The 25,986-nt window shown below is 52.6% G+C and overlaps 9 protein-coding genes and 1 non-coding gene across 10 annotated transcripts; 7 read left to right on the plus strand and 3 right to left on the minus strand.

Annotated features, from left to right (window-relative positions):
- Positions 1-3,107: 3,107 nt before the first annotated feature.
- BDZ83DRAFT_626020 (uncharacterized protein) lies at positions 3,108-3,839 on the plus strand. Its single transcript, XM_060508529.1, has 2 exons — positions 3,108-3,469; positions 3,534-3,839. Exons 1-2 carry the CDS (start codon positions 3,208-3,210, stop codon positions 3,623-3,625), a joined length of 354 nt encoding a protein of 117 aa, XP_060363519.1. The 5' UTR covers positions 3,108-3,207; the 3' UTR covers positions 3,626-3,839.
- Positions 3,380-4,396, plus strand: BDZ83DRAFT_388257 (uncharacterized protein). Its single transcript, XM_060502761.1, has 2 exons — positions 3,380-3,469; positions 3,534-4,396. The coding sequence occupies exon 2, from the start codon at positions 3,655-3,657 to the stop codon at positions 4,321-4,323; it is 669 nt and encodes a 222-aa protein (XP_060363520.1). The 5' UTR covers positions 3,380-3,469; positions 3,534-3,654; the 3' UTR covers positions 4,324-4,396.
- Positions 4,397-4,773: 377 nt separating this feature from the next.
- Positions 4,774-6,435, plus strand: BDZ83DRAFT_781283 (uncharacterized protein; the record flags this gene model as incomplete). The annotated part of the gene is made up of 2 exons (XM_060515545.1): positions 4,774-4,779; positions 5,851-6,435. The coding sequence occupies 2 exons, from the start codon at positions 4,774-4,776 to the stop codon at positions 6,433-6,435; spliced, it is 591 nt and encodes a 196-aa protein (XP_060363521.1).
- BDZ83DRAFT_t178 lies at positions 4,823-4,917 on the minus strand. The gene has a single exon. It is a non-coding gene; the product is annotated as a tRNA-Ile (tRNA).
- Positions 6,436-7,205: 770 nt separating the features above from the next.
- On the minus strand, positions 7,206-8,224 carry BDZ83DRAFT_580720 (short chain dehydrogenase; the record flags this gene model as incomplete). Its single annotated transcript, XM_060505375.1, has 3 exons — positions 7,206-7,406; positions 7,458-7,571; positions 7,646-8,224. 3 exons carry the CDS (start codon positions 8,222-8,224, stop codon positions 7,206-7,208), a joined length of 894 nt encoding a protein of 297 aa, XP_060363522.1.
- Positions 8,225-10,057: 1,833 nt separating this feature from the next.
- On the plus strand, positions 10,058-12,697 carry BDZ83DRAFT_388265 (transketolase). Its single transcript, XM_060502762.1, has 3 exons — positions 10,058-11,601; positions 11,654-11,815; positions 11,901-12,697. Exons 1-3 carry the CDS (start codon positions 10,303-10,305, stop codon positions 12,636-12,638), a joined length of 2,199 nt encoding a protein of 732 aa, XP_060363523.1. The 5' UTR covers positions 10,058-10,302; the 3' UTR covers positions 12,639-12,697.
- A 1,542-nt stretch (positions 12,698-14,239) lies between these two features.
- BDZ83DRAFT_626024 (fungal-specific transcription factor domain-containing protein) lies at positions 14,240-17,296 on the plus strand. The gene is made up of 3 exons (XM_060508530.1): positions 14,240-16,701; positions 16,754-16,912; positions 16,968-17,296. Exons 1-2 carry the CDS (start codon positions 14,447-14,449, stop codon positions 16,794-16,796), a joined length of 2,298 nt encoding a protein of 765 aa, XP_060363524.1. The 5' UTR covers positions 14,240-14,446; the 3' UTR covers positions 16,797-16,912; positions 16,968-17,296.
- A 1,820-nt stretch (positions 17,297-19,116) lies between these two features.
- On the plus strand, positions 19,117-21,009 carry BDZ83DRAFT_388297 (general substrate transporter). The gene is made up of 3 exons (XM_060502763.1): positions 19,117-19,603; positions 19,663-20,150; positions 20,235-21,009. Exons 1-3 carry the CDS (start codon positions 19,207-19,209, stop codon positions 20,901-20,903), a joined length of 1,554 nt encoding a protein of 517 aa, XP_060363525.1. The 5' UTR covers positions 19,117-19,206; the 3' UTR covers positions 20,904-21,009.
- A 106-nt stretch (positions 21,010-21,115) lies between these two features.
- BDZ83DRAFT_580637 (enoyl-CoA hydratase/isomerase) lies at positions 21,116-22,033 on the minus strand (the record flags this gene model as incomplete). Its single annotated transcript, XM_060505369.1, has 2 exons — positions 21,116-21,682; positions 21,743-22,033. The coding sequence occupies 2 exons, from the start codon at positions 22,031-22,033 to the stop codon at positions 21,116-21,118; spliced, it is 858 nt and encodes a 285-aa protein (XP_060363526.1).
- A 2,510-nt stretch (positions 22,034-24,543) lies between these two features.
- On the plus strand, positions 24,544-25,836 carry BDZ83DRAFT_742007 (uncharacterized protein; the record flags this gene model as incomplete). The annotated part of the gene is made up of 5 exons (XM_060513099.1): positions 24,544-24,937; positions 24,996-25,045; positions 25,101-25,507; positions 25,570-25,637; positions 25,691-25,836. 5 exons carry the CDS (start codon positions 24,544-24,546, stop codon positions 25,834-25,836), a joined length of 1,065 nt encoding a protein of 354 aa, XP_060363527.1.
- Positions 25,837-25,986: the final 150 nt, after the last annotated feature.

Below are 25,986 nucleotides of genomic sequence, written 5' to 3' on the forward strand. Positions count from 1 at the left end.
CGCGGCATGATATCGATCGCCTCACGCAGCCTCAAGATACCCGACATCCAACATGATGAACTAGAAAAGTTTCTTCGTATCACTTGGCTTGTCTTTTTTCAAGATCTTTCTTTCATGTCGTCGTCAGTCGCAAATTGACGTGGCAGTCTCACACCAGATTCCTAAGGCCACAAGGTCAGCACGCTGCAAGAAACTGGACAGAATAGATCGTTCATCGGACCCGAATTGATGTCAAGGTCAACTACGTGCTCGTGAACCAAAAATTTCCATCTAATAAATCATGATGTTGCCTCGTAAATGCCATCATTGTCCGCTTGTCTGGGCTTCGAACAGCTCGCGTGCTAATTAGCATTCCACATCTTCGGTACCTGGGGCTCGGAACCATTCCCAAACCAAACTTTTGCCCTGCAGCCACCGGTACTTCTTGGTCGACGGGTCCCTGATAAGACGATGGCTGGAATATCCGTACCGCATGAAGAGCGAGATAAGAACTAGGAGAAGCGAACCTTTGGTCCCACTCGCTTCACACGGCTGAGGGATCTTCACCCCGTTCGATCAACACACCAACTCGTTTCCACTTATCTCCAGACGTTCCCAAGCCCCCCCCCCCCCCCAATCTCTCCCAGACGGCTGACGCGACGGTAGAGTGTACACTAGACACTCGAGACATCTCCCTATCTACAGGCTGGACGAGCCCAAATAGGGTGCTTCTCACTCCCTAGGTGCCGGTCTTGGTTGCTAAATGTGAAATATTTAGGCGCTGATTCCCGAATGGCACTAACAAACCATGATAAGATGGTGGCCGCCGGCGCAGAATGCTCAATTTCTCACTTAATTCAGCCGCAGCTGCGATCGCAGGACTGGCATGTCGCCCCAGGATCGCGTAGAGTCGTTACTCTGACGGTACTTTCTGATAGATATTCTCTGGTGAAATCTCACTGGACAGGGTAAGACAGCACCTTACATGTGATGTTGAAAGAGAGATCTATTCACCTTGGGGCCAGGTGGCGCGCTGCGTCACGAGCCGTCGGGAAGATTTGAGCATGGTCACCCTAACAAAATACTGAAGGGCGACCGCGCCGCCGGCCACAGCAAGGTTTCGGCTGCGGAGATGGCATTTCCAGCGCCACTATCTTTTTCGTGGCTGACAGCTGTGACAGTGGCTAGTGCACAGCAAGTAGATGTTCTGGATTCGTGCGGCAACCAACACCCTACGTTCTATTTGTGTTCTGGATCAACCAACTATCCGGTTCTGCCAATTTGAACGACATGATTTAGTGGGAGAGAAGAGCTACTTTCCGAGTCTCTTGATTACATGCTACGAAAAGCGAATTTGGGTGTCTAGGCTTACCCAGTTGTGCATGCCTCTGCCTGCCAGTCCGCCTCTTTGTTTGCTTCGTATTAAGGTACACAGGTGCCATTCTGTTGTCCTCAATCATACGCAGCCAGCTATGGCCCTTTACTTCCGACCTTTGGATTACAAGACAACATTACATCAATATACTCAGCTCGTTTTCGACCGACGGCCCTTCCAAAACGAATAAATTTGAGGAACACTGAACACAACTAAGGTAGCTGAGAGTTACGCCGATAAATCCGTTCTCAACACGAGGTAGTAGTCAAATTACCTTGTTCTGTAATGCCTCATTTTCACATATCGATCATTCCTTCTTACTACACACAGCTTGCATCACTTCATGGGACGGTCTCCTTTACTTCATGACACATGCCAAAGAAAGAGAGACCCAAACCCCTCTGGTCATATTCCCAACAATGGTCGGTTCGCGGGTTCCTCTATCGTGACAGTTCCTTCAGCGTTGGTGCTCAAGCCTGATTACCAATAGGAGATCTCAGATTTCTCAGGCAGCAATGTTCGTGACGAATGGATTCCTCAGATGATCATGATTGCCAAGAGCTAGTGCCAAATTCGCAACAGCCTGTAGTTAACCATGGCTCACTTTAAGCTCGGTCTGTGAGTGCGGACGACAATGATTCAACAACGCGCTGCCCAAGGGTCGACAGCAAGAATTTTGCGATCAAACTTCTAGAGGATCAAGTTTGACTACATGTTACTACTGCACACTAGGTATTTGCGCCTTGATCTAAGAAAGGGGGGAAACACGATTTCAGGTAGGACCAAGGAACCCGCGTCGTAGCGAGATCTGGAGATTCCACTCAGCCATCCTCGAGTACCTTAAGTCAAGGAATCGGAACGCAAGAAAGTCTCTGGAAAATTATCCAAGATTCTTCCAATTTAACGACATTGATTGATCGCAACCTACATCTGTCAAAGAAACACTTCAAGACGAAAGGGAGTTAGCATTAGCACCAAACTCTCGAAGGTCTAGTATATTGGCCTTGACATCCATTTCTTTAGGCTCATTTCTAAAGGAACTGGGACATATGACCACAAGCTTTCGGGTCTCGTGATTTAAATGCTACTTTGTCAAGTAGGTCAAATGGACGTGTGGAAAGTCGAACTGCCCTCTTTCAAGTTTCCACACATTGTCGATAGGTTGACACGTATGATGGCAAGAATTAGGGTTTAGAAGTTCCCGAAGCAAGAAGGTGGCGTTACGGAGGATTGTAGAATGATGCAGAGTTACCAACCAGAGTCAAGCCCTACGAGTCGTCGAATCCCAAGTCTATGTCAGTGATGTTCCTTCATTCGTGGCAAACATCATTGATATGTGGTGGCGGCTGCCTGGGAAGCCACACCCAGCCGTTCTCTAGCGGCCGTTGCCTGCGCTAATTTCTGACCTGAAGCTTGGTTATCGTTGTCCCTCTTGCATTCCGAGGGGCTGGGTTGCTGGAGTGGCTGATATTCTGTCCAGTAAAAAGGGGATATGAATATGCACAACATAGCGGTATCCCTTTCCAGCCCTCGGTAGGACATAATAAGAAACTTGCAGCGGTCATGGCATAGGTAAAGTAGACTTATCTCAGATTCTATCCAATTGATTCGAGGTTTGCGTCGCATGTCGCTATTTTGCAGGGCCGACTTAGAAGAGAAGAGGGGTAGTCTCTCGTCCTCCCGTCATAGGCGACAGAGATACACGTCTGCGTATCCCTTGGTTTCCCCCAGCAGCTTGTTGAATATCAGAGCAGTTCCCGCGATTTCCGTCTTCCGGAATTAGTCCATCTGTCTTCCTAGTTCCATATATCATACATACTGCTAGCGTTTAAAGTTGCTTTCTGTTCAACAGCATGGGTGTCGCGTGTCCCGGTGCAAGCCCTTGTCGGCCCATTTTCCGAATTATGCTCAGTGCCTTTCTCATTGCCGTACATGTGGCCTATGCGCAGGAATGCAACTATGCCGGCGGCTGGTCGCTTCGATTTCCCAGTTCTTCCTGTCCCCAGGATGCCCCCTTTGAATGTGGAAAAGCCGGAGGACTCCAGGTTCGATGCTGTCCCTCAGGGCTGTCGTGTGCGGGCAACGGCAGTTACGATGGGAACTACTGCTGTCCAGGTTCGTGAACACATCTTGATACCTTTTACTCAATATCATCTGCTGACGCTTGCCGTTGTATTAGATTCCACAGACTGCTCCTCCTCGGCGTATAATCACCCCAAGGTACCTCGCGCCGTTCCCCAGTGCGATACACCGAGACGAGTATCGTGCTAACAACCCAGTGTCCTGATCCGACTTGGAGTATGTGGGTAGCCAACGATACTGTCAACGACAAGCCGGATACTGGCGCGTGGTGTTGCAAGCCAGACTACAAAGGCGTATATCGAGATAACGGCACCGCCAACTACTTCTGTACGGCAACAAGCATCTCCACTCTTCAGCTTAGCTACTACTGGGCACATATGCTTACTACCACAACATCGTGCTCTTTGACTGCAACGCCGGCTGGTCTATCAATAGCTACATCTGCACTTCTGTCCTCGACTACATCCAGTGCAACGTCTGCTGGTACTGGAACAGGCGCAGCATCCAGCACAGGCACTCGATCTGAGTCGACTAATGCATCATCCCCGGGCAGCAAAGAGCAGGCTGGCATCCCAGTCGGAGTCAAAGTTGGAGCAGCTGTCGGATGCGTGGCCGGCGCCGCACTGATCGTCGCAGTTATCCTCTTCATCAGAAAGAGGAAGCAAAAGACGATAGAGGGAGTTACGTTGACTGGGGACACGGAAGAGGGACGGGGCAAACCTGAAGCCCAATACTTTCACAAGGGAACTAGGCGACCTAGTGAGCTGGGGACATTTGAGCGAACCGTCGAGCTAGATGGTGCTAAACCGACGTATGAGCTTGACGCGACGAGGAAAGAAGACCAATATGACGTTGTGTCTCCGATGAGTATGCGGCCAGGCAACTAAAAGGCGTCATAGACAAATTAAAGATGATGAACAGCAAGATATATCCATAGCCTTGATCCAAGTGGGTTGTTTGGGATGTTGCATTGAGAAGTATGGTCCTTCCGTACAGTCATTAATACATGGATTCCTGTCTCATGGTGGAAGGGTTGCCGGAGGCTGAGCTACATTCACGGATAGTCAACTGGCCGGGCTAATATTCGATTATGTTTGCCCATTTCAACAGTAACAATTACATCAACGCCGTCTGTTCATGGACTAACTCGGAGTAAGTCCTGGCTTAAACCAAGCAGACTTTAATGAACGAGTGGTAATGCCTATATGTAACTTCAGGTTTCTACAGAGGTTGGCAATTCGTGTAACTGATCTCTGGCGGCGAACATGAATCTGACATACCTTGTGAGCCTACAATCGCCCGCATGTACGCAAAACTTTGTTCCCCAAGACTCCACGATGCGAGTGAGGCGTTTGGCAACAACCCTGATGATCACAAGCAAAAGATTGATCAGTGGGAGGCTTGAACTCCCGACCTTGGCATTACTCAACATTTCTGATGAAATATTAGTACCACGCTCTAACCAACTGAGCTAACCGACCAGCTGTTATTGTTATCTTGGTTGTGGAAGTGAAGCCGTAAGACCCCACCGCGGCCAGCCCGCAACGTGGACATCGTGAGATTGGGGGATCCACTGTTGATGGAGTCAACCTTGAGCTTATTCGCTTCACTGGATGGAGACCAGATACTCTGAGAGCTTGGCTTGTCTCTGAAAATGCAGCGCTTGACGTTCGGGAGTTTTGTTATTTTGCACATCTACCTATGCCCAGTCTACCTATCCCATCGAGTGCGGATGGCGTCAACGAGTGGATCCCCGCATGTCATCTTTTCCCTCAGTTCTTCATGTAGGCTTTTGGTTCGTGTATCTGAGGCTGAGGGACATAAATGCGGAAAGGATGTTTTCTACTCAGTGACAACATCTACTGAGACAATTCCGCGCTCAATGGGACACTTCCAACGAGATCAATGTTGGGTAAGAAAGTATTCAAAGTATTCATGTCATGTCTACTTCATCTGAGTCTAAGGCGGCGTGGTGTACCCCCAGAACGCCCATTGCCGTGGATTCGTTCCCTTTGGCCCGTTCCGGTACACCTTGGTATTCGAAAAGCTTTTTATGGTTTCAGGTCCCAACGGCTTTGCAGACTTTCAAGGGTCTTACATGGTCTTAGCCATGACCCTCCGAGGCTGAGGAAACCATCATGCTATCTCCAATGACCTTAGTGGTCGCAAAGGTCCCATGGGAACAGATATATAAGCCCGGCTTCTTTTTCATAATTGTCCTCAGATTCTCTTACCAATGCATCCTCTCTTGTATTTCATCTCAGAATCTCAGAACACACCATTCACTCATCCACTCGTTCTCAGATTCTCAGACAACTCTACTCCAAGCTCATATCACATTCATCACTAACACCACCTCACCCTACCAACACCCACCAAGCGACTCAAACAACCCAAACGTCATCATCATGCAGTTCTCATCTCTCCTCGTTCTCACCGTCGCTGCCGTGACCAGGACGGTCTCAGCCAAGGGCGGCCCAGCCAAGATCTCCATCCCCCCCTCCGCCAATCCAGAACTCTGCCTCAAGCGCCTCGCCACCTTTCCCAACCGTCAGATTCAGCGCGCAGACTTCCTCGGCGGCCGCTGCATTCAGGCCCGCACCTACAAGGGCAGGTTCGGCCCTTACAATGGCGACTTCTTCTTCGAGGCGTGCTGTACCGACAAGGACGGCAACTTTGGCGAGCCTACGTATGTTAACGTTGACGAGTGCGTCATCTTTGACCCCGTCAAGGGCGTGCTCGGGTGGAACAATCTCAACGAGAAGAAGATTCGCGATCACTGCGGCATGTGTACTGTAGGCAGCTCTCTTGTGCCAAAGGACGGGTTGCCTGCTGGCACCTACTTGACCTGCGACTGTAAGAAGGACAACGATGAGGTGGTCCAGGCTAAGATCTGGTTGGGAATGGATCTTAATGATTCTAGGAAGCCCAAGGATGAGTTTTGGGTGAATGATGGGGGCAAAATCACCTGCCACAAGCAACAGAAGCAGCAGAAATAGGATGCTTGCTGAGCTACTGGGGAGTCATCAGGATCAAGATGATTCTGCGTACGATAGAGCGGGGAGTGTATGATCTTCATCGACGATACAGCACTTCATGGATTAGGGCAGCAAGGATCTCCTCTACCAACACTACCACCACTCAGCGTAGGAGGCCTGCGTACAACATGTACCGAAAATGACGAGAACGACATTGGAGATCCAGGGTGATGAGGAGAGATGCGCTTGAGCAGGGATGGAAGCCTATTGCGCCAAGCTACCTTAGTCAAAAGCAAAGCGTTGGGGAGGTTGCTTGACCGATAGAGCTTGATTAATGGGGAGGTCGAGCAAACACAAACAACAGCCACAGGCCCCTAGAGATGGACTGCTGTAAACAACATTAAGCGTTCAAGGCGTTATGTGGGTAACACATCGTTGCATTCGGCTGATACCCAATAAAAGCTCACTGCATCCTCCAGAAGTGCCATCAATTGATGAATGTGTTCATATTGTTCATCGTGCGTCGTGCTTGTGCCTGGCGTTTCCCTGTTTCCAGACTCAAGGTACGGATAAGTCGGGAAACATGATGATATCGCTATTGATGCTCGCTCTATTCGCACTCATTCCATACTTATAGATTTGCGTTAACTCGCGGCTGCGTGAATTCCCATCGCAGGCTGCAATGAGGTGGTGAGAGGTTTCCAATGTCGGAACCCCATCTGATGTCGTGAGACCAGCGCCGTTTTAACCAAGACATCTTTATCGAGCATTCTCACATGATGAGATAAAAGTTAAGCAGAGGCGCAGTGTCCACCGTCGACACGGAGGTCTGCACCGGTCATGAAAGAGCTGCCTTCGGACAGGAGGAAGACGGCCGGGGCCTTGAAGTCCTCGGGTGTACCCAGGCGCTGGAGAAGGGCTCCCCTCATCCAAGTTGTCTCAACCTCAGGCTCGGCCTGCAGAAGCTGATCGGTCATTGCGGTCCGGATGTACTGCAAATGGGTCAGTTGTGATACACGGTGATGGTGGATGTAAAGACTTACACCGGGCGACAGTGTATTCACACGGATACCATATTGGCCCCATTCCTGAGCGACAGACCTACACATCTGCTGAACAGCGGCCTTGCTAGTATTGTAGGCACTGCATGTCAATCCCTGTCAAGGAGTGTTAGTCCAGAAGTCCTTACAACAATCCAAGCTCAAACGTTGGGGTGTTGTTCAAGACTCACTCTGTTGGCAATCTCTCCAGACATGCTAGAAATAAGCAAGATGCTGCCCTTGCTCTTGCGCTTCACCAACACGCGAGCGGCGTGCTTAGCCGTCACAAAGACACCAACGACATTGACCTTTTGTATCCGCTCAAAGTCGGCAACGGGGTACTCAAGAGCAGGTATCTTCTGCTGGATGCCAGCGCAAGCGACAGCGCCCCAGAAGGGAGCACCGCGGCTGTCGGCGGCGTCTGCAATCTCCTCAAAGACCTTTTCCGTAGCCTCCTCGTCGGTGATGTCGCATCTGTGATATGAGATGGAGAGGTTCTTGGAAGTGGCGAGCTTGGTGAGGTGCGCCCACTCAATGGGTGAGGGCTCTGGGAGGATATCGAGACATGCAGCGTGGCCTCCGGCTTCGAGGATGGCAAGAGCAAAGGTGATGCCCAGGCCGCGGCCGCCGCCGGTGATGACGATGGTTTTGTTGGCGAGGGAGAAGAGTTGAGGTGTTGCGACGGAGGAGGCGAGAGGGTCCTTTGCTTCGGGGAGGGGATGGACGGGCTCCGCGGGGAGGTCCATGTCGCTTACGGCTACGGGAGGCATGGTGGATGAAGTATTGGGTATCTTTAGTGAAAGGCGAACGAAGAAGAAAGTATTACAATAGGTGCGTTGCTATGAAGGCAGACTACGGCTCATGTATGAGGTTGAAAGTTGAATGAGGTGAAGGTATACTAAGTATGAGTAGAGAGAACTGATGGTAGGAGTCTCGAAACACGGGAGACATTGTGGTCACGGGTTGGCTATATGAGGGATACTGGACAGTCGGGAAGTACGGGGCAAACGGGAGAAGACACGAACGAACGGGCGTCGCTTGGAGTTGTGTGAAGCGTGCGAAGCTGCGAGATGCCGGCCGAGCCTCGACCATTGAAGGTCCCGTTGCGCCGGGGCCCCAGACTGGATGTTGTGTGTATTGAGAAGTTAGGAAATCTTGAGACGGCCTTCGGCATTGAGTCCGCGCGGAGAGAGAAGATGGAGGGGTGTAATGGGGAGGGGGGTGGGAGGGCAAGTGGAAGCGCTTCTTGGCGGGACGCGGACGCCAGATTGGCAGATGGCGGGGTGAAGGGTGAACATGGGGGGCCGAGGAGAAGAGGTCGGCAAGCGTCCGAGTGGAGGGGCAGAGAGACGAAAGGAAACAAAATAAGCATGGCACGAAGGGAAAGTTTGGCATTTGCTTGGGATTTCAGGGTCTCGACTGGACTGATGGGCCTGCGGCAGAGGTGAATCGTGATGGGTTCGTGGATAAGGTTTCGGCGGCTATGGTTGTATGTGAAGCCTCAAGAGTCAAGAAAAGTTCCATGGAGATTTGCAAAATACACCGGGCCCATCAGAGCCCATTGTTTCGACACAGAGGCAGTTTGGGCCGCAGATGGAACGGTTCAAACTTGAGAGAAGGCCGAAGCGATGGACAACTATCTCAAGGGACGGCAATGGGAGCCGGCAGAGTGGGCATTGTGGAAACTCATAGCTTAGGTTGTGAGAACTGAGAACTGTTTGCATTCTTCCTTTGGTGGGGATCTTGAACTTGTTTATTGAGTAAGACTGGGTCATCCAAACCAGCAAAGTCTTTGAGACTGTCGAGGATCGTCAACCTGGAGGGACTGGACGACTTGAACTCCGTAAACTCTGGAGGATGGACGGGGAAAACCGCGGGTCTTTTGGCGGGGAAGAAGGGCGAGACGGTGAGTGGCTAGGGCCGATTATGTAAGATATCCTTGTACTTTCGTAGTGTGGCACGTGTCCGATACGTACTACAGCGGCGCTTCGAATGTCCAAAATCGTCAAGCACGGGCCAAGGCGGGGACGAACTAAAGGCCCGCACTTTAACCGCTTCATCCAATCATCAACCCCCTCCCCTTCCCCCTCAGAGCTACTCAGTCGCCCGAGCCTTCGGCATTCTTCCCTCCTCTTTTTTTTTTTTTGTTTTTTTTTTGCGGTTATTCATTTTGCCCACCTTACCTCATCTTGGCTTACTCGCAACAAATCGTACACATCAGTCTCATTCAGAATTACTTATTTTCTGTTTCAATCTCAACTTTCATGGAAGCTTCCCATCGTCCGAGTATCTCGTTGCGCTTCTGCTAACCCTGAAACCAAGACTGGCACGCAATACGTACAGTCTCTAGAAGTCTAGCCACGCTTCCTCAGACTAAATCTCAGCTTCGTCAAGTGACACTGGAGCTGTTCTTCTGCCGAGTCCAATGTCACCCCAGAAGGGAAAACCTAAGCGCTACTTTCCTTATACTGCACTGCTTCGCATTGCTGGCCATCCCACTCTCCATCCCAAAGCGGTCATCTCAACCACGCAGAGGGGTCTCAAGTTGCACCGTTGCCCACGATTATATCTGTTGAAATGGCCGCAATGAAATGCTCTCCGTCTTTGTCTTTGCTACCTCATCATCTCTTGCCAGAATTGTTCCTTGATTCCCAAGCAAGAGAAACTCATTGATACCAAGTGCTTCTTTGCATCCTCCTTACGATTGCGTCACGTATTGCCCTTACTTTTCGTTCACTATACCGAGCACAGTCGACCAAGAAACCTGACGGCCAACTGCTACTGCTACCCCTCATAACCACAAAACCGAGACACCTTCACTCCTTAATAACCCGTCGACACATCAAAAATGGCTCCTAGTGCAGTTCCCTCAGAGCCCGTGGCTCAGGGCATCGTGGCCGCCAAATCTCTTAATGGTCCCAACAGCCAGTTCCAACTCACCGAGTCCGAGAAGAAGGAGGTCGATTTCGTTCTCCGCACATTCCGCTGTCTCATTGCCGATTTATGTGAGCAATTCAAGGGTGGCCACCCGGGCGGTGCCATGGGCATGGCAGCCATCGGCACATCTCTCTGGAAGTACGCCATGAAGTACTCGCCCAAGAACCCAAACTACTTCAACAGGGACCGTTTCGTCTTGTCCAACGGCCACACCTGTCTGTTCCAGTACAGCTTCCTGCACTTGACCGGCTACAAGAACATGACTATGGAACAGCTCAAGTCATACCACTCCGCCCGCACCGACTCCATCTGCCCCGGCCACCCCGAGATCGAGCATGAGGGTATCGAGGTGACGACCGGCCCGCTGGGCCAGGGCATCGCCAATGCTGTTGGTCTGGCTGTTGCTACCAAGCACCTCGCCGCTACCTACAACCGTCCCAACTTCCCCGTCGTCAACAACATGACATGGTGCATGATCGGAGACGCCTGTCTGCAGGAGGGCGTTGCCATGGAGGCGATCCAGCTCGCCGGTCACTGGAAGCTGAACAACCTCGTTGTCATGTACGACAATAATCAAATCACCTGCGACGGCAGCGTTGACCTCTGCAACACCGAGGACGTCAACACAAAGATGCGCGCCTGTGGCTGGAACGTCATTGAGATTGAGGACGGCAATTGGGACCTCGAGGCCATCGTCCGTGCCATGGACCAGGCTCGCAACAGCAAGGACAAGCCCACCTTCATCAACATTCACACCGTCATTGGAGTTGGCAGCGCCGTTGCTGGTGATGCCAAGGCTCACGGTGCCGCGTTTGGTGCCGCCGACGTCGCTAACATTAAGAAGACCTTTGGCATGGATCCTGAGAAGCACTTTGTTGTGTCGGACCAGGTCTATGACTACTTCCGCCAGGCCGTGTCCCGCGGTGAGAAGATCGAGGCCGAGTGGAACCAGCTCGTTGAGGGATACTCTCGTGAGCACCCGGAGCTCGCTGCTGAGTTCAAGAAGCGTATTTCTGGAGAATGGGTCGACGACTGGCGCAAGTTCATCCCCGCCAAGGAGGACTTCCCTACGACTCCTACTCCTTCAAGAAAGTCTGCAGGTTTGGTCTGCAACCCCATCGCTGCTGGTGTGAACAACCTGATGGTCGGTACTGCGGACTTGTCTCCCTCGGTGAACATGATTTGGAAGGGCAAGGTTGATTTTCAGAATGTAAGTAGATGATGATGGCGCTTCTCTCACGGATGATACTGACAATCCTTAGCCCGACTTGAGAACTTCTTGCGGCATCAACGGCGACTACTCTGGCCGCTACATCCACTACGGCATCCGTGAGCATGCCATGGCTTCCATCTCCAACGGTCTGGCTGCCTTCAACAAGGGCACCATCCTCCCTGTCACCTCTAGTTTCTTCATGTTCTACATCGTAAGCTCTCTCTCCTTCTCTTTCGAGCGCTCCTCTTCAAATCTATCTGCCAAACTTCCGGATGTGTTCTGACCTATCTCATTAGTACGCCGCCCCTGGTGTGCGTATGGGTGCCCTCCAGCGCCTCCAACAGATTCACATCGCGACGCACGACTCGATCGGAACCGGCGAAGACGGCCCCACCCACCAGCCCATCGCCCTGCCCGCCCTCTACCGCGCAATGCCGAACCTCCTCTACATCCGACCCTGCGACAGCGAAGAGACGGCCGGCGCCTTCATCCTGGCCATGGAGGCCAAGGATGCCCCCACAATCATCTCCCTCTCCCGCCAGAACCTCGAGCAATACCCCAAATTCTCCTCGCGCGACGGCGTGCAAAAGGGCGCCTACGTCTTCCAGGAGGCCCAGGACGCCGACGTCACCCTCATCGGCGTCGGCGCGGAAATGGTCTTCGCCGTCAAGACGGCCAAGCTGCTCGCGGAGAAGCACGGCATCAAGGCCCGCATCGTCAGCTTCCCGTGCCAGCGCGTTTTTGACCAGCAGCCGATTGAGTATAAGCGCGAGGTGCTGCAGTATCGCTCCAAGGCTCCGCGTGTCGTAATTGAGGCCTACGCCGTCAACGGGTGGGAGCGCTACGCCGACGCCGGCTATTCGATGAGCACTTTCGGACACTCGCTTCCCGGCCCCGACGCGTACAAGTACTTTGGCTTTGACGAGGCTGTCATCGCACCCGAGGTCGCCAAGCTCGTCGAGGAGGTTAGAGCAAACGGGGTCAACAGCCTCAGGGGCGAGTTCCGCGACCTTAACCCTGTTCACCACCACTAAGACGTCATCATTCATGAATCATCTATAAAAGCCCCTTTTTAGATGAGGTGGTTCTATTGTTTTTCTTTTGACGGAAAAGTTTTGGATAGGGCGGGTTCGGTAACGGAAATGGGGGCACTAGCGGCGTTCAGGGCAATGTGGGAGAATTCGGCAGGCAACGGAATTGCATAGAACACGGATCACCCTTGATTCTCGATAATAATTGAGTGCGAAAGAGTCACGAATTTGTTCGTTTTTGGAAGTAAACAACGTGGACGCTGCAGCAGGCCCGTCAGCTGGTTGCATCCCGAGTCATTTGAGTGAACTGCTGTCGCATAGATGGCTCGCTGTGGGTGAGGTTTGATTGGGTTCATTTTGTGCGGTTGACGTGGTGAAGATCGCACTTTGGGGTTACATTTCTTATTGCTGCTTTCTCAGGTGAGATTTGAATGAGAGTCGGGTCCTAACGTATGAACTTGCAGACATGCGCCTCAACTCACTCTCATCTCGTCTTCATATCAATCTCTCGTACCTTACCCAAAACCGCAAAAGACAATTGTTTGGGAGCCCGAGGAAACCGAGACCGGCGGCGACGCTTAACAAGATCTTACTCAAATCCGACGGGAGGATCTGGAACGAGGGTGAGAAAAGCTTGAGGGTTGCTGTCGGTTCCTCTTGCTGACAGGGTGTGGGGGGTTTGTGGAGTGCTACTCCAACAATTAACACAACACCAAGCCTCAAGGACGAACTCATCCTTCACTTCCACGGTCAGTTAGACTGAGAGGCTAAGAGAGGATGGCGGGGTTGACGGGCGCGACGGGGAGTTCCCAAGGAGAGGAGCGCCACTCGTGACGAGGGCTGTTGGGGGCTTTTGGGGCTCACGGGGTGCAAGACTGTGCAGAGTTTGTCCCAAGTCGGAGCCAACAAGGATCCCCCATGCCGTCCCCGGGCCAATCTTCTTAGCTCTACGGCAGACGGCTACGGATAGACAGGAGACGCCAGTTTAGCAGAGTCCGTCCGACACCGCTTACAGCTTCCCCCAGACTTTCTCCCCGCAGAATCTCTCCCTCATGTGTGTGTCTCTTTTTTTCGTCTGTCTGCCTCCTGACATTGTCATTGTCAGGGTGCCATAGCTCCCTCAGCCACAGCCGAATACGCAGCCGCCCTCACGAGTCTTTATCATAATCAACGGCAGAGCAGAGAGTCAGTTGCGATCACATTGCTGTGAAGAGGCTGCTGCCATTGGGCATCAACAAGTCCATCTGAAGTTCGTTGACTGCATGTTGCCGAGCGCGGGGGTATAACGGACATATGGCTCTCGGCAGATGTGAATAGTAAACTCTGTTTGATATCACACATCTTGCGGACCGGGGAGCTAACGCAATCCCGCAAGATACCCTTTTCTCTCTTACTACCCTTCACTACCTTCAACGGCTGTCCTAAGTCCTGACTCCTGACCATTGGGGCTTGAGAGTTCACCGACGTGGCCCATATTATTTTGCCTCTCCTTGCCTTATACACATCCCATTTCGACCTACCTACTCACAGCCGCGCCCGCTCCTCCGCGGAAACGCATGTCGAAGCGCTTTTTGCTCCACGAACATCTCACATAACCTTTTCCCCTCTTTCAACCAGTTTCCCTTTTCTATCTCTTTCCAATTGTGGAGGGGGACATACCCCCGGCACCACCCGTTCTGCAGCGGATTCGTGTCAAGTTCCACCACACCGGAGAGTTGCCGCCGCTGCGCTTACGGATTGCGAATTCGGATGCCCGAGTCCAGACGGTCTAGACCACGCCCACAGCTCGTGCCGATGAGCTCGACTCCATCATGGCCGCCGATGACGAGACGCAACGCCAGCCGTCTCCCGTCGTCGACGATGACAGGGGCCCACGTTCCCCGACCAACCCGGCCATGGCAGCGGCCGATGGACCTCCGCCGGCAAAGAAGAAGAGGACCCGGACCCGGACGGGCTGTCTCAACTGTCGCCGCAAGAAGCGCAAGTGCGACGAGGGCCGTCCGGCCTGTGGTGGATGTTCAAGGCGGAAGGAGATTTGCGAATGGGGTATCAAGGTGACATTCCGGGCCGAGAACGCCCAGACGATATTGCAGGATCACCCGTCGATGAAGAAGGCTCGGCGGCCGCCTCCTCGTCGTCACTTTGAGATACTCGACGTCACTAGCGAGGTCATTCGCGACTACCACCTACCACCCGGCTTGCACGACTATGATTCGGATCGAGAGCTTGAACCTGATATATCGCCCATCGATAGCGGAACACACGGCCCGCAACACGAAGACGATGACGCAAAGAACTTTGACAGTCCCGTATCCTACACCACCTCCACAGCCGGCGGCAACACTACATCTGTTGCGGGATCAAGTACAGCAAAGAGGACATTATCCTCATCTGGCCCTAGCTCTGCGCCGACGGACCACGTTCCAATCCCGGGCTATGGCTCTCTTCTGACACCCTCGACACGGCGAGAGGATGCGTCGAGCGAAAAAGGACACCCGCCAACAGGCGACCGCATGGATCTCCAGGCTTCGCCCTCCTCAGCATCACAAGTCATCACCGACAGCGCTGTTGCAAATCTCATCTACCTAAGCCAGGGAGGCGCAGGCCAAGGTCCGCACGAGCTTCCCGTTTCCACCGTCAGCGGTCTTCCAGTCACGACCTTACCCATCGACCCTATGATGGATGCGCCGTTCGACTTTATGGACCAAATATTCACGCCCGAAGGCTCCTACGAAGATGGTATTTTCTTGCCGGGCTCGGCATACCACGAACTCCATTCTACGTTGCGAAACCATCTCATCCAAGAGGTTCGCTCCAATGGTCCTACGAGACCAGCTTCGCCAGCCTCTGGCCAGAACTCCAGACGGAGATCCATCGATGCCAGCTCTGGGCCTTCTTCGTCAAATGAGGCGGTCGAGACAGTTGGCGAGATATCTTCCGATCACGAGCCCCCTCATCTTCCACTGGAGGAGGAGTGCGCGCTATGGAAGAATTGGGTGGACGAGATCTCTCCCTGGCTGGACAAATTCGACAATCAGCGCCACTTTCAGCATTCTCTGCCAACAATGGCCCGGTCTCACGATCATTTGCGGTATTCTATGTTGGCTCTTTCAGCCCGACAAATGGAGCTCAAAGACAGGAGTCGGCCTACAGACCAGAGCCTGGCTCTTTATCAAGAAGCGATACACTTACTCTTACCTCAACTCCCGACACGGACAACAGCCGTTATAGCTTCATGCGTGGTACTCTGCGTTCTGGAAATGGCCAGCTGTTCCCCCAAAGCCTGGCGCAGACATCTCGACGGCTGCGCCAGTCTTATGGAGGCCGTCGGGATGAATGGCTTCGTCGGTGGCATCGAGCAGGCGCTATTTTGGTGTTTTGTCCGAATGGACGTATGCGGTGGCCTCATCTCGTCGGTCAAGACCTTGATACCCGTCAGCCATTGGGCATCACCTGTCGATCTCGAAACAGACGCTGGCTTATTCCTCACCAACCCCGGCCATGATATGTGGGCCAACTACGCAGTCTATCTATGCGCCCAGGTTCTCGACCTGCTTGCTCCACTAGCCAAGGCCAATCCAGGTGGACTATTCTTTGACGGGCCGAGAAATGACATGCGATATCGAGTACGATGGATGAAGCTTTGGAGATACGTCGAAGACTGGCACAGCCGCCGGCCATCCGAGATGCAACACATTATGTCGATACCCTCGTCGGACGCGGAACCCTTCCCGAAAATCTTGTACAGCAACCCTGCCGCCATCTCAGGGAATCAATTATACCACACGGCGTCACTCTTGATGCTGCAGAACCGACCAGCCTCGTTACGGCTATCGCCGAGGCCTCGGTCAGCGCTGTGGCACGCCAGGCAAATTTGCGGAATTTCAATGACTAATCACCACCACGGGGCGTGGACCAACAGTGTCCAGCCCCTTTGGATTGCGGGACGTTGCATGAGCCATCCCGCAGAGCATCGCGCGATACTACAATTACTAGAAAAGATCGAGACAGAGAGCGGATGGGGCACCAAGTGGAGGGCAGATGACCTGAAGGAGTTTTGGGGTGACTTGGGAGACGGTTAGTATCCCGGTGACGAACGAGACAAAGACTTTTCTTACGTTACGTTATGTTCTTCTCTTTCTCTTTCTTTTACTTTTATGATTTAAAGATGGAGTGAAGTGCTCTGACACTAAATCTCGTGTGAGCAGCTCTAGCCGCTCGGGAAGGCATTGGCGCAACGAGACCTCCACGTAACGCGTCAATATTCAGTGTCGGCTCTAGTATCGGATCAGCATCAAGTCTATGAAGAATACCTCGCTCGCGTGGCACTACCGTTACTACTGATACCTCATTACTTCAAAAAAACCACGCGACTCAGTCAAGGACCCGTCACAGTGGTTGACAGGCATGCGGTCTCCGAACTGCTGGAATCCGAGGCTAGCATCAAAGAACAAACAAGCGCCGCGCCCCTCCTCTCCTCCCACCATCCCCGCGGGTTAACAATCTGACGTTAGGATCCAATCTGGTCCGAGGAAAGCTGCCCCATGGGACGAGATTGGCGGGTCCAGATGTCGGGACAAGACGGTGTTCCAAGGTCAAAGGCGTGGGTCACCATCTCCACACTTTCCCTTCCCCCCCTCCCACCCTCTTCCATCCAGGAAGCTGCCCGCGAGTAACACTAACAATACTACGGAGACCAAGTACTCCGTAGCGGTTTACTGACGGCAGGCGGAAGCCTCCCCATGGTGCGGCGTTCATGCGGGTTTGCGGAGGAGTGACCAGGGACCGGCCGGGGTGAGACAAAAAGTACGAGGATGACCTCATTTCCCCGTCTCCTGCCAGGGATGGTTCGAGGGGTGAAATAAGCGCGGATGTTTTGGCGTGGTCTCGGTCCTAACAGTTACGCTACCCATGAGATGGCTGAGATGTACTTCCCTCGACAGGTGATGCGATCGGGACGGCAACCCGAGGCGCATTCGAGATGAGGTACCTTCAGATGTGGCTGATCAGATGTGGTTTTACGCGTCCCGGCAGTTGATGGACCACCACGTTGATTGCTATTGCACCAAGTTAGTTGGTGCTGCCACTGCGGCGTTCATCATCCCGCGGCAAGTAGATTTGTCCAGCCATCAAGTCACAGGGATCTTGCTCAGACGAGGAAGAGGAATACTCGTCTTTTCTTTGCTTGGACAGATTCGCATTGGCGACAAGACCGGAGAAAAGTCCGTCAAGGGTTGATGGATGAGGTTTGGGGCCATGGGGTGTGTGGCAGGTCGAGCCGCAAGCCTTGTCTAGCGGCTGAGCGGCAACTTGCTTGCTTTCTTCCTGAACAGGGCGCTACGAGTGGCTTTTCCTGGAATATAAAAATAATTATGGGAGGGCGTCGACGCCGGCTTGGAAAGACACGCAAAGGGAGTCTTATTCAGCCCTGTCTGGTCGGCCGTTGTTGGCTTTACGCCTCGGAGGGGGCCGGAGCACCGAAGAGGCACAGAAGAGGATGGACGGGTGAAATCCCACCGGTCGCAGTGAAAAACAAAAAAGCGCTTTCAACTTCCTTGATTTTCCTGCAGAAGGCAGCTCCACGCATCTTTGCGCCATGGCCCAAACTCGGCGATTTCCACCCTTGTCCCTGTCCGTTTAGTCTCTTAAGACTCTGACCCCTCCGGCAATAGCCCCCCGGATTCGGAGCCGGAACCTTGGCTTTTTCTCCCAGAGTCCCAAGTAATTGCGTAAAGCAAACAAGCCTGTCCGGGGGCTGGGCGAGAAGACGGTTCCGCCTGCATATAGGAAATGCATACAACGTTGTTCGTAACCATATACTTCCTAGTCTCTAATACCGGTAGAAGAGGGAGGCTAAGAGGGGGGAAAATCTTTCGCGCCTGCATCCCGGAAACTCGCGAGCTTGGAGCAAATAGGACAACGGTACTCTGCTCAAAGTCTGCCCCGTCGCGAGTCATTTGGACAACCATTCTCACCCAACTATGCGCGTCCAACTGCCCGCAGAAACTGTAACCAGGCCAGCGACAGTATCCCAAGTACAACCCTCCTGGTCCTCTTCACCCCATCAGCATGTTGTTTTTGGTTTGGCTTAATCAACCTCCGCGTTGGGGTCCCCGCATTGCGGTACTCTTTGTGGGGGGAGAGAGAGACTCTCCTCTCCCATAGTCAAGGTGGGAGAAGATGTAGCCGACTTGACACACTTGAGTCTCTACAAGGTTTTGCAGTAATCAAATGACGTTGTTTCGAACGACGGGAAGAAGAACAGACTGGCCAAGAAGAGATTGGAGCTAGCGGCTGCAGTGTACCCTTTTTCTCCTTCAACACCAAAGACTCTTTTCGTTTCTTTTGCGTGGCATGCTTGGATCTGTACATATAGAACCGCGTTCCCCATCCATCGTGAAAACAAAAGGGGTCCGTTCTTTGTCCACCTCCCTGGCCTCGAGTCATCTCAACAATATTTTATTTCCCTTTTGAGTCTCATCTCGCGATCCAGCCCCAATCGCGTGAGGTGATTTCCATCCTTATAGCCGCATTTCCCTCATCATTTCTCCAATCATACACCCCGTTCATCATGACCATCCTCGTCGGAAGGCCTCTCAACTGGGCCATCACGGCCACGGCCGGCTCCGGCTTCCTCCTCTTCGGCTACGACCAGGGCGTCATGTCCGGCCTACTCACCGGCTACGCCTTCACCCGGACATTCCCCGAAATCGACACCACCGACGGCGGCGGCGGCAGCTCCTCGCTGCAGGGCACCGTCGTGGCTATTTACGAGATTGGATGTTTCTTTGGTGCCATCTTCTGCCTCCTCGTCGGAGAAAGGCTCGGACGTCGCAAGTGCATTATGCTGGGATGCATTGTGCTGAGTATCGGTGCCGCGCTGCAGGCTTCTGCTTTTGGGATCCCGCAGATGATTGTGGGACGTATCGTTGCTGGACTTGGTAATGGCATGAACACTAGTACTATTCGTGAGTCACCTTTTCATGACTTCCTCATCATGGTTAGGGATGACGCTAATCCCCGGCAGCTGTGTGGCACTCGGAACTCATGAAGGCGGATAATCGCGGCAAGGGACTTGCTATTGAACTAGCCATCAATATCTTTGGCGTCATGTCCGCATACTGGGTGGACTACGGCATGAGCTACGTCTCCAACGACGCTCAGTTTCGCTTCCCTCTCGCCCTGCAGATCTTGTTCGCTCTGGTTACCTTCTTCGGAATCCTGGTGTTGCCCGAGTCTCCCAGATGGCTCATCGCCCACGACCGCCACGATGAGGCTAAGCATATCCTCTGGGCGGTGGAGAAGGATGCTACGTCTATCACCGAGAACGAGCCCAAGCTGGAGCGAAACCTGGCCGAAATTCAAGCTGCCATCAGAGAGGAGCGAGAGGCTGCCAACACTGGTAGCTTCAAGATGATGTTCAAGAACGGCGACCAAAAGTTCCTCTACCGGACCTTGTTGGGTATCGGTGGCCAGTTCATGCAACAACTGAGTGGTATCAACTTGATCACATACGTAAGCTTTTTCTGCTGCCCATCCTAGAGTTTGGGCAGATGAGTTGCCCACTTTCGTCTGGTTCATTGTGCTGACTTGTCCCAGTACGCCCCAGTTATCTTCCAGGAGTCCGTTGGCATGTCACACAACCTCTCCCTCCTGCTCGCAGGTTTCAACGGCGTCGCCTACTTCTTCTCCTCCCTCATTCCGATCTGGATCATCGACCGCCTCGGCCGCAGAAAGCTCATGTTGTTCGCCGCCGGCGGGCAATGCGCATGCATGGCCATCCTCGCCGGCACCGTCTCCAACGGTAGCGTCCCCGCCGGAATCGTCGCCATTGTCATGCTCTTCCTCTTCAACTTCTTCTTCGCCGTCGGTCTGCTTGCCATTCCCTGGCTGTTGCCCGCCGAGTACGCGCCCCTTGCTATCCGCACCCGCGCCGCCGCCCTCGCGACCGCTTCGAACTGGATCTTCACCTTCCTCGTCGTCGAGATCACGCCCGTCAGTATCAAGAGCATTGGGTGGAGAACCTATGTCTACTTCTGCATCTTCAACGCCTTCTTCATCCCTCTCATCTACTTCTTCTACCCTGAGACGCAGAACCTCAGCTTGGAGCAGATCGACAGACTTTTCACGGGCGGCAAGGTGCAATTGTACTGGAAGTCGAGTATGGGCACGCCTGGCGAAGCGTCACACGCTCTCAACGAGAAAGATTCCGAGTCTGGCTCTGGAGATGTTCTCCGTGTGGAGAACAAGGAGGAGTTTACTCACTAGTTCGATGACCACCGTAGGGAAGGGGGTAAAGTGTGATGATCGGATGAGCCCATACCCACCGGGCTGAGAAGGGGTATGCAATTTGTTTTGGAGGAGATTCATGATATCCAGCGGTCTGCGCACCGCATAGCAGTAAAAGAGATGTCTCATTGTGCAGATGACAAGAGTGAAATAATACAACTCCTCAGATTGACCAAGCTACCCAGCTGGCCTTAGAGCTTACTATCCTTGTACACCGGCTTCCTCTTCTCGACGAAGCTCTTGACGCCTTCAGTCATGTTTTCTCCCGCCTCCATCTTGCGATAAATCGTCTGGTCAATGAAACCCGTCGCCTCTATCGGACCCATCGGCTCCCATCCAGTCTTCAGGCCCTCTCTCGAGACGATGATTGAATCCGGCGAGTTTCTCGCAATGGCCTCCGCGGCACCCAGCGCAGTCTCCATCAAGTCGTCGGGCTGCACGGCCTTGTTCACGAGTCCCCAAGATACCATTTCCTCGGCAGTGTAATCCGTTCTCCCAATCAGCGCCATCTCCGTCGCGCGCTGGCGTCCCACCGACTTGATGAGACGCGGAAGAGCGCCGGCAATGGCGATGACGCCGATAGTCACCTCAGGAAGCCCAAACTTGGCCTTGGTAGACGCATACACTAAGTCCGCATTGATGATCATCTCCATCCCGCCGCCTAGACACAGACCATTGACAGCAGCAATGACAGGCTTCTTCCCACCGCGATTCGACAGTCCGCCAAAGCCAGCGGTGGAAGGCCACTTTTCACCTGGCTTGGCATCTGGGTGATCGGCCGTCACCACCGGAGCCTGTGGGGCCGGGTCTGCGCTGACAGATGACGGGTTATTGGATTTGCCTGTGGTGTTGCGGACGTTCCACTCTTTTAGGTCCGCGCCGGCGCAGAAGGCGCGGCCTGTGCCGGTTAGAACGGCACAGCGGAGGGTTGGCTCCGTGTCGTACCACTCGTAAAGCCGAGCGAGGGAGTAGTGAAGTTCCGAGTAGATTGAGTTCAGGTGGCGGGGCCGGTTGAGGGTGATTAACATGATATGCTTACGGGGGAAGGAGACGGCGGCGTCCGGGCCGACGTCGGGAGGAGGGCTGGCGAAGTTGGGCGTGTGTGACATTGTGGAGGTGGGAATCGTGTGATGTTGCCCGTACAAGGGACTTCGTCAAGCTCGTGGATGAAGGTGGTTGAGGCGGAGGCGGAGTCGATGCTTAAGGGGGAGTGAGGATGTTTCACCGGGGTTCAATGTTGAGAAGAGAGGGTTTGGAGTTCTTGAGTTGTAGCCGATGTGTGTCACGCGCGATAGGTGTGATTAGGTGCCAACTTGTATCAATTGAGTCTTTGAGGGTTGAATCTGATGAGTTGTATAAAAAGAGTCCATGGAGAATGCGAGAGACTAGCGAGGTTGGGGGATATCCGGGGTAAACATGCTGTGTTACATCCATTTGCCTCGGCTCGCTTGAGTAATCGGGATTAGTTTCCGTGCGGGGTACACCGAGCTCGGTGTAGAGCGGTAAGGTTTCGGTGGAAATGCTAATCAGTTGGGGTTATGGAGACACGGGGAACACCTTATCCACTCCCGTTCCACGCTCACGTTGAGTCTGGTCAAATAAACAGGTGCACGGCACTAGTTTGGCGGACAGTAATCTTGGCTTTCAGGCTCACCTGATGGCCTTTGAATAATGAGGTTTCGTATAGATCACTTACTAGTAGATGATAAGCGTCCCACAATACCCTTAGTTAAGAAAAAAATTGAACTACCTCAATTGAAGCTTATTTGTGTTCATTAAATATCGCTAAATGCTTCTTTTTCCAATTGAGAATGAATACTGTCCGAGCATAAGGTATGCAACACTGATCATCCGCTTATATGCAGGCTCTATTGCCTTGAGACGGAGAAGCATTCTACTGCCGGAAGACACCCGTGATTGAGATGGCTTCCTGCACCTACAGACAGATCTAAACGGCAAGGCTGATTATGCATTTGAATCTCAGATACTGTTCGAACTACATATACTCTTGTGCATGTATTGAACAAAAATTCATAGGGAGCTTAGTACATCACTCAAACCAAAGAAGTGCTGGAGATTGGGACAATGACTTCACTCCCAACATGCATGGTTACCTGACAGTTATGATTACCCTTGCCGGCTGGCGGTCACACTGTCTACAACACATAAATGTGTCACCTCAGGAACTTTATAGTCGCTCGTGTTCCCCCGAGTCGGTATACTGGGGAGTGAAGCTGAGGCAGTTATGGCTCAACTATCACGGACGCCGATGACCGGCGATGAGAATCGGCCTGTTTCATCTCAGCGATATCTGAATGGCACGTTGTGACCAGCGCAGTGACGTGCTACAATGCCTGAACTGATGATTACATGCAAGCCCTGGGGAAAAATACCCAGGGGGCAACAGTTTCATCGCAACTCGAGACTTCAGGTCATAAGATCAGCCAGTACAGATCTCTTGGGCCTGTATGTCAATCAACGTATTGATAAAGACGGACTTCAGATCGGACGGAACCTGATGGAACTAACCTTTGGTCCCCGGACGGCACTCCGCGAACTTGGATTTTAGTAGAGTTGCCCTGTGTCTTGGAAAATTTACATCGCGCAGTTCTCCGCGTTGACTGCTGGACGGGCGTTCTCATACGGAGAGCATCACCCGTTCCCAGAATAATTGATGATTCAAGTCATCTTGCATGGCCTGGCCCTGCCCAAACATGCATAAAGCAAAACTGTGGCAGAACTCACGCGTAATTCTATGGGCAGCATGCATGGTGGAGTGCTCGGAATGCCCGGCGGCCTGGGTGGGAGGCAACATATGAGCAAGTAATATCAACGACAGGTTGTTAATATGTGTAGGGCGGAGAGAAGATTTAGACTCATCGTCCGAAGATCCCGAATCCGACTCCATGGAACCATGACCCCGTACCTCCTAAGACGGCGAACATCTTGTAACGAAACTCGAACTTCTTGGCCAAAACTCCCTGAATTGACTCGAGTACATCGTCTCCTCGACCCCTGACAAGCCACACCCCTGTTTGACAAGCGCCGAATCGTAAAGTCTCCGACTAAATACTGCCCGGGGTTCCTCCAGCAGTGGCGTGCCCGATTAGACTTTCTTTGGAGCCCTCTTAGCCGAACTCCTTTTTTTTCCCCCAGCACACCATCTCGCGGACCTAGGCAAGTGTCAGCATTGTCACAATGCAGCTCTGGATTTTGACTTTTACACCCAAAACATCAGACTATGCCGCAGAATCATGCCAAAACCTCCGAGTTAGAGAAGGGGAAAATTCGTCGCAAGTCTGCGGACAGATGCAGTCTGAAGTCTTAAACTCTATCTTCGGATGGCATGGGAACGATGGCGATGGTCTCTGGCAGCTCATTCTGATAGCATATATCATCATGAGAAAGGCCTTCAATCTTGTAGACACAGGAATACTAATCACCACTTTCTCTTCAACATCTCGGGTTCAGCTCTCTTTTTCGATTCTTCTTTTGCTACTCACTTTCTTTTCGCGCAGTGCCGGCCATTGCTTTTCTCTGCATCCATTCGTTTGTAAACGCCAAAAAAACTTGACCCTCACGTTCTCTAGAGTGTCTCGAGACCTAAACGTAAATCACAATGAAGCCCTCTTTCCTTACCCTCGTTGGTCTCTTAGCCGTCTCTGTGGCTGCCAACCCCGTTCCTGCCATTGGTGGTGCTGTTCTAGCGCCCAGAGGCAATGGAGCAAACAACAACAATAACGGTGCCAACGCTGCCAAGGGCAAGCAGAATGGCAAAAAGAATGGAAACAACGGTGCTGCCGGAGGGGCGGCCAAGAATGGAACTGCTAATGCCGGCGGTGCTGCCGCTGGTGGAGCCGCTGCGGGCGGCGTCGCTGCTGGTGGTGCTGGTGCAAAGGCCGGGAATACTTCAGCTCTTGTCTTACCTGATGGGCGTATCAAGGCAGACGCGACACCCGAGAACTTCAATGTTCTTGAGAGTGTGTTCAAGAGTGCTGTAGTCAAGGGTGATGGTAAGTTATCTCTTGATGCTACCTAATTGTGCTCGGATCAAAGCTAAGTATGGGTCAGGTCTTGTTTTTAGCGACATCATCACTTTCCCCGAAGGCCAGGCCTCACTCGTACGTATCAACTTCACTTAACTAGAAATTCTTGATTGTTTCTTACAACTACTAGTTCGACAAAGCAACCAACACCAAGGCCTTTGCCATCAACATTGATGACAAGTCTGTCTTCGTCCCCAAGGGTGGTGAAGCTCAGGCAAACATTCGTCGTGCCGATCTGCTTCCCAGCATCAGATCTCAGCTCAATGATGTAGCCGTCACTGGTGTTCGAACGATGCACTTCTCTATCCAGCGCGACGCTACCAAGCCCCTCAATGTCACGCACGACTACCAGGTTTTCAACCTCGAGTCCAAGGATTTTTCCTTCCACCAGATTGATGTCCGCACTGGAGCCGACAACGGCAACGAGATCGCGGTCTTTGGTAACTCCAAGACCACTCCAGCTGCCAAGATCTTCTCGACTCCGTTCGGCGAGGGTCAGTTTGAGAACTTTGCGATCAAGATGGACTTCAATGCCAAGTATGTGCTTCTTCACGATAGACTCTTTAGTAAATGTCCATTTAACTAATCGTGTTTCATAGCACCGTCCAAGTGTTCCACAGCACCGCCAATGAGCCTTTGAAGCAGGCCACTGAGCCTGTCGCCAATGGTAAGTGGTACCCTACCCAATTATGGAGAGACTGCCAGGCTAACAGGTTGCAGATCTTGCCGGTCTTGGTGAATACCACTTCTCTCTGCAGAAGAACCCCGTTGGAACTGCAACTCAGCCCACTGGCATCAAGGAGGCAGTCATCTTTGGCGGCATCTTCATGGAGGACTCCACCTCCGGAACAGTTACCCTTCAGTAGTAGCTCTAGTTGTTCAACTCAGTCATCGCTGTTCTTCTGCAGAAGAAGGCAGTATTTTATGGCCAGCATCAGGCGTCATGAATCAAGCATCAATTTAGAGTTTGCTGCTTCAGCGCACTAGAATTGCCAACGTGAATGATGATTTCTTCT

This window comes from Colletotrichum acutatum (genome assembly GCF_030867785.1).
Source record: "Colletotrichum acutatum strain CBS 112980 chromosome Unknown BDZ83scaffold_64, whole genome shotgun sequence".
NCBI lineage: Eukaryota > Fungi > Ascomycota > Sordariomycetes > Glomerellales > Glomerellaceae > Colletotrichum > Colletotrichum acutatum.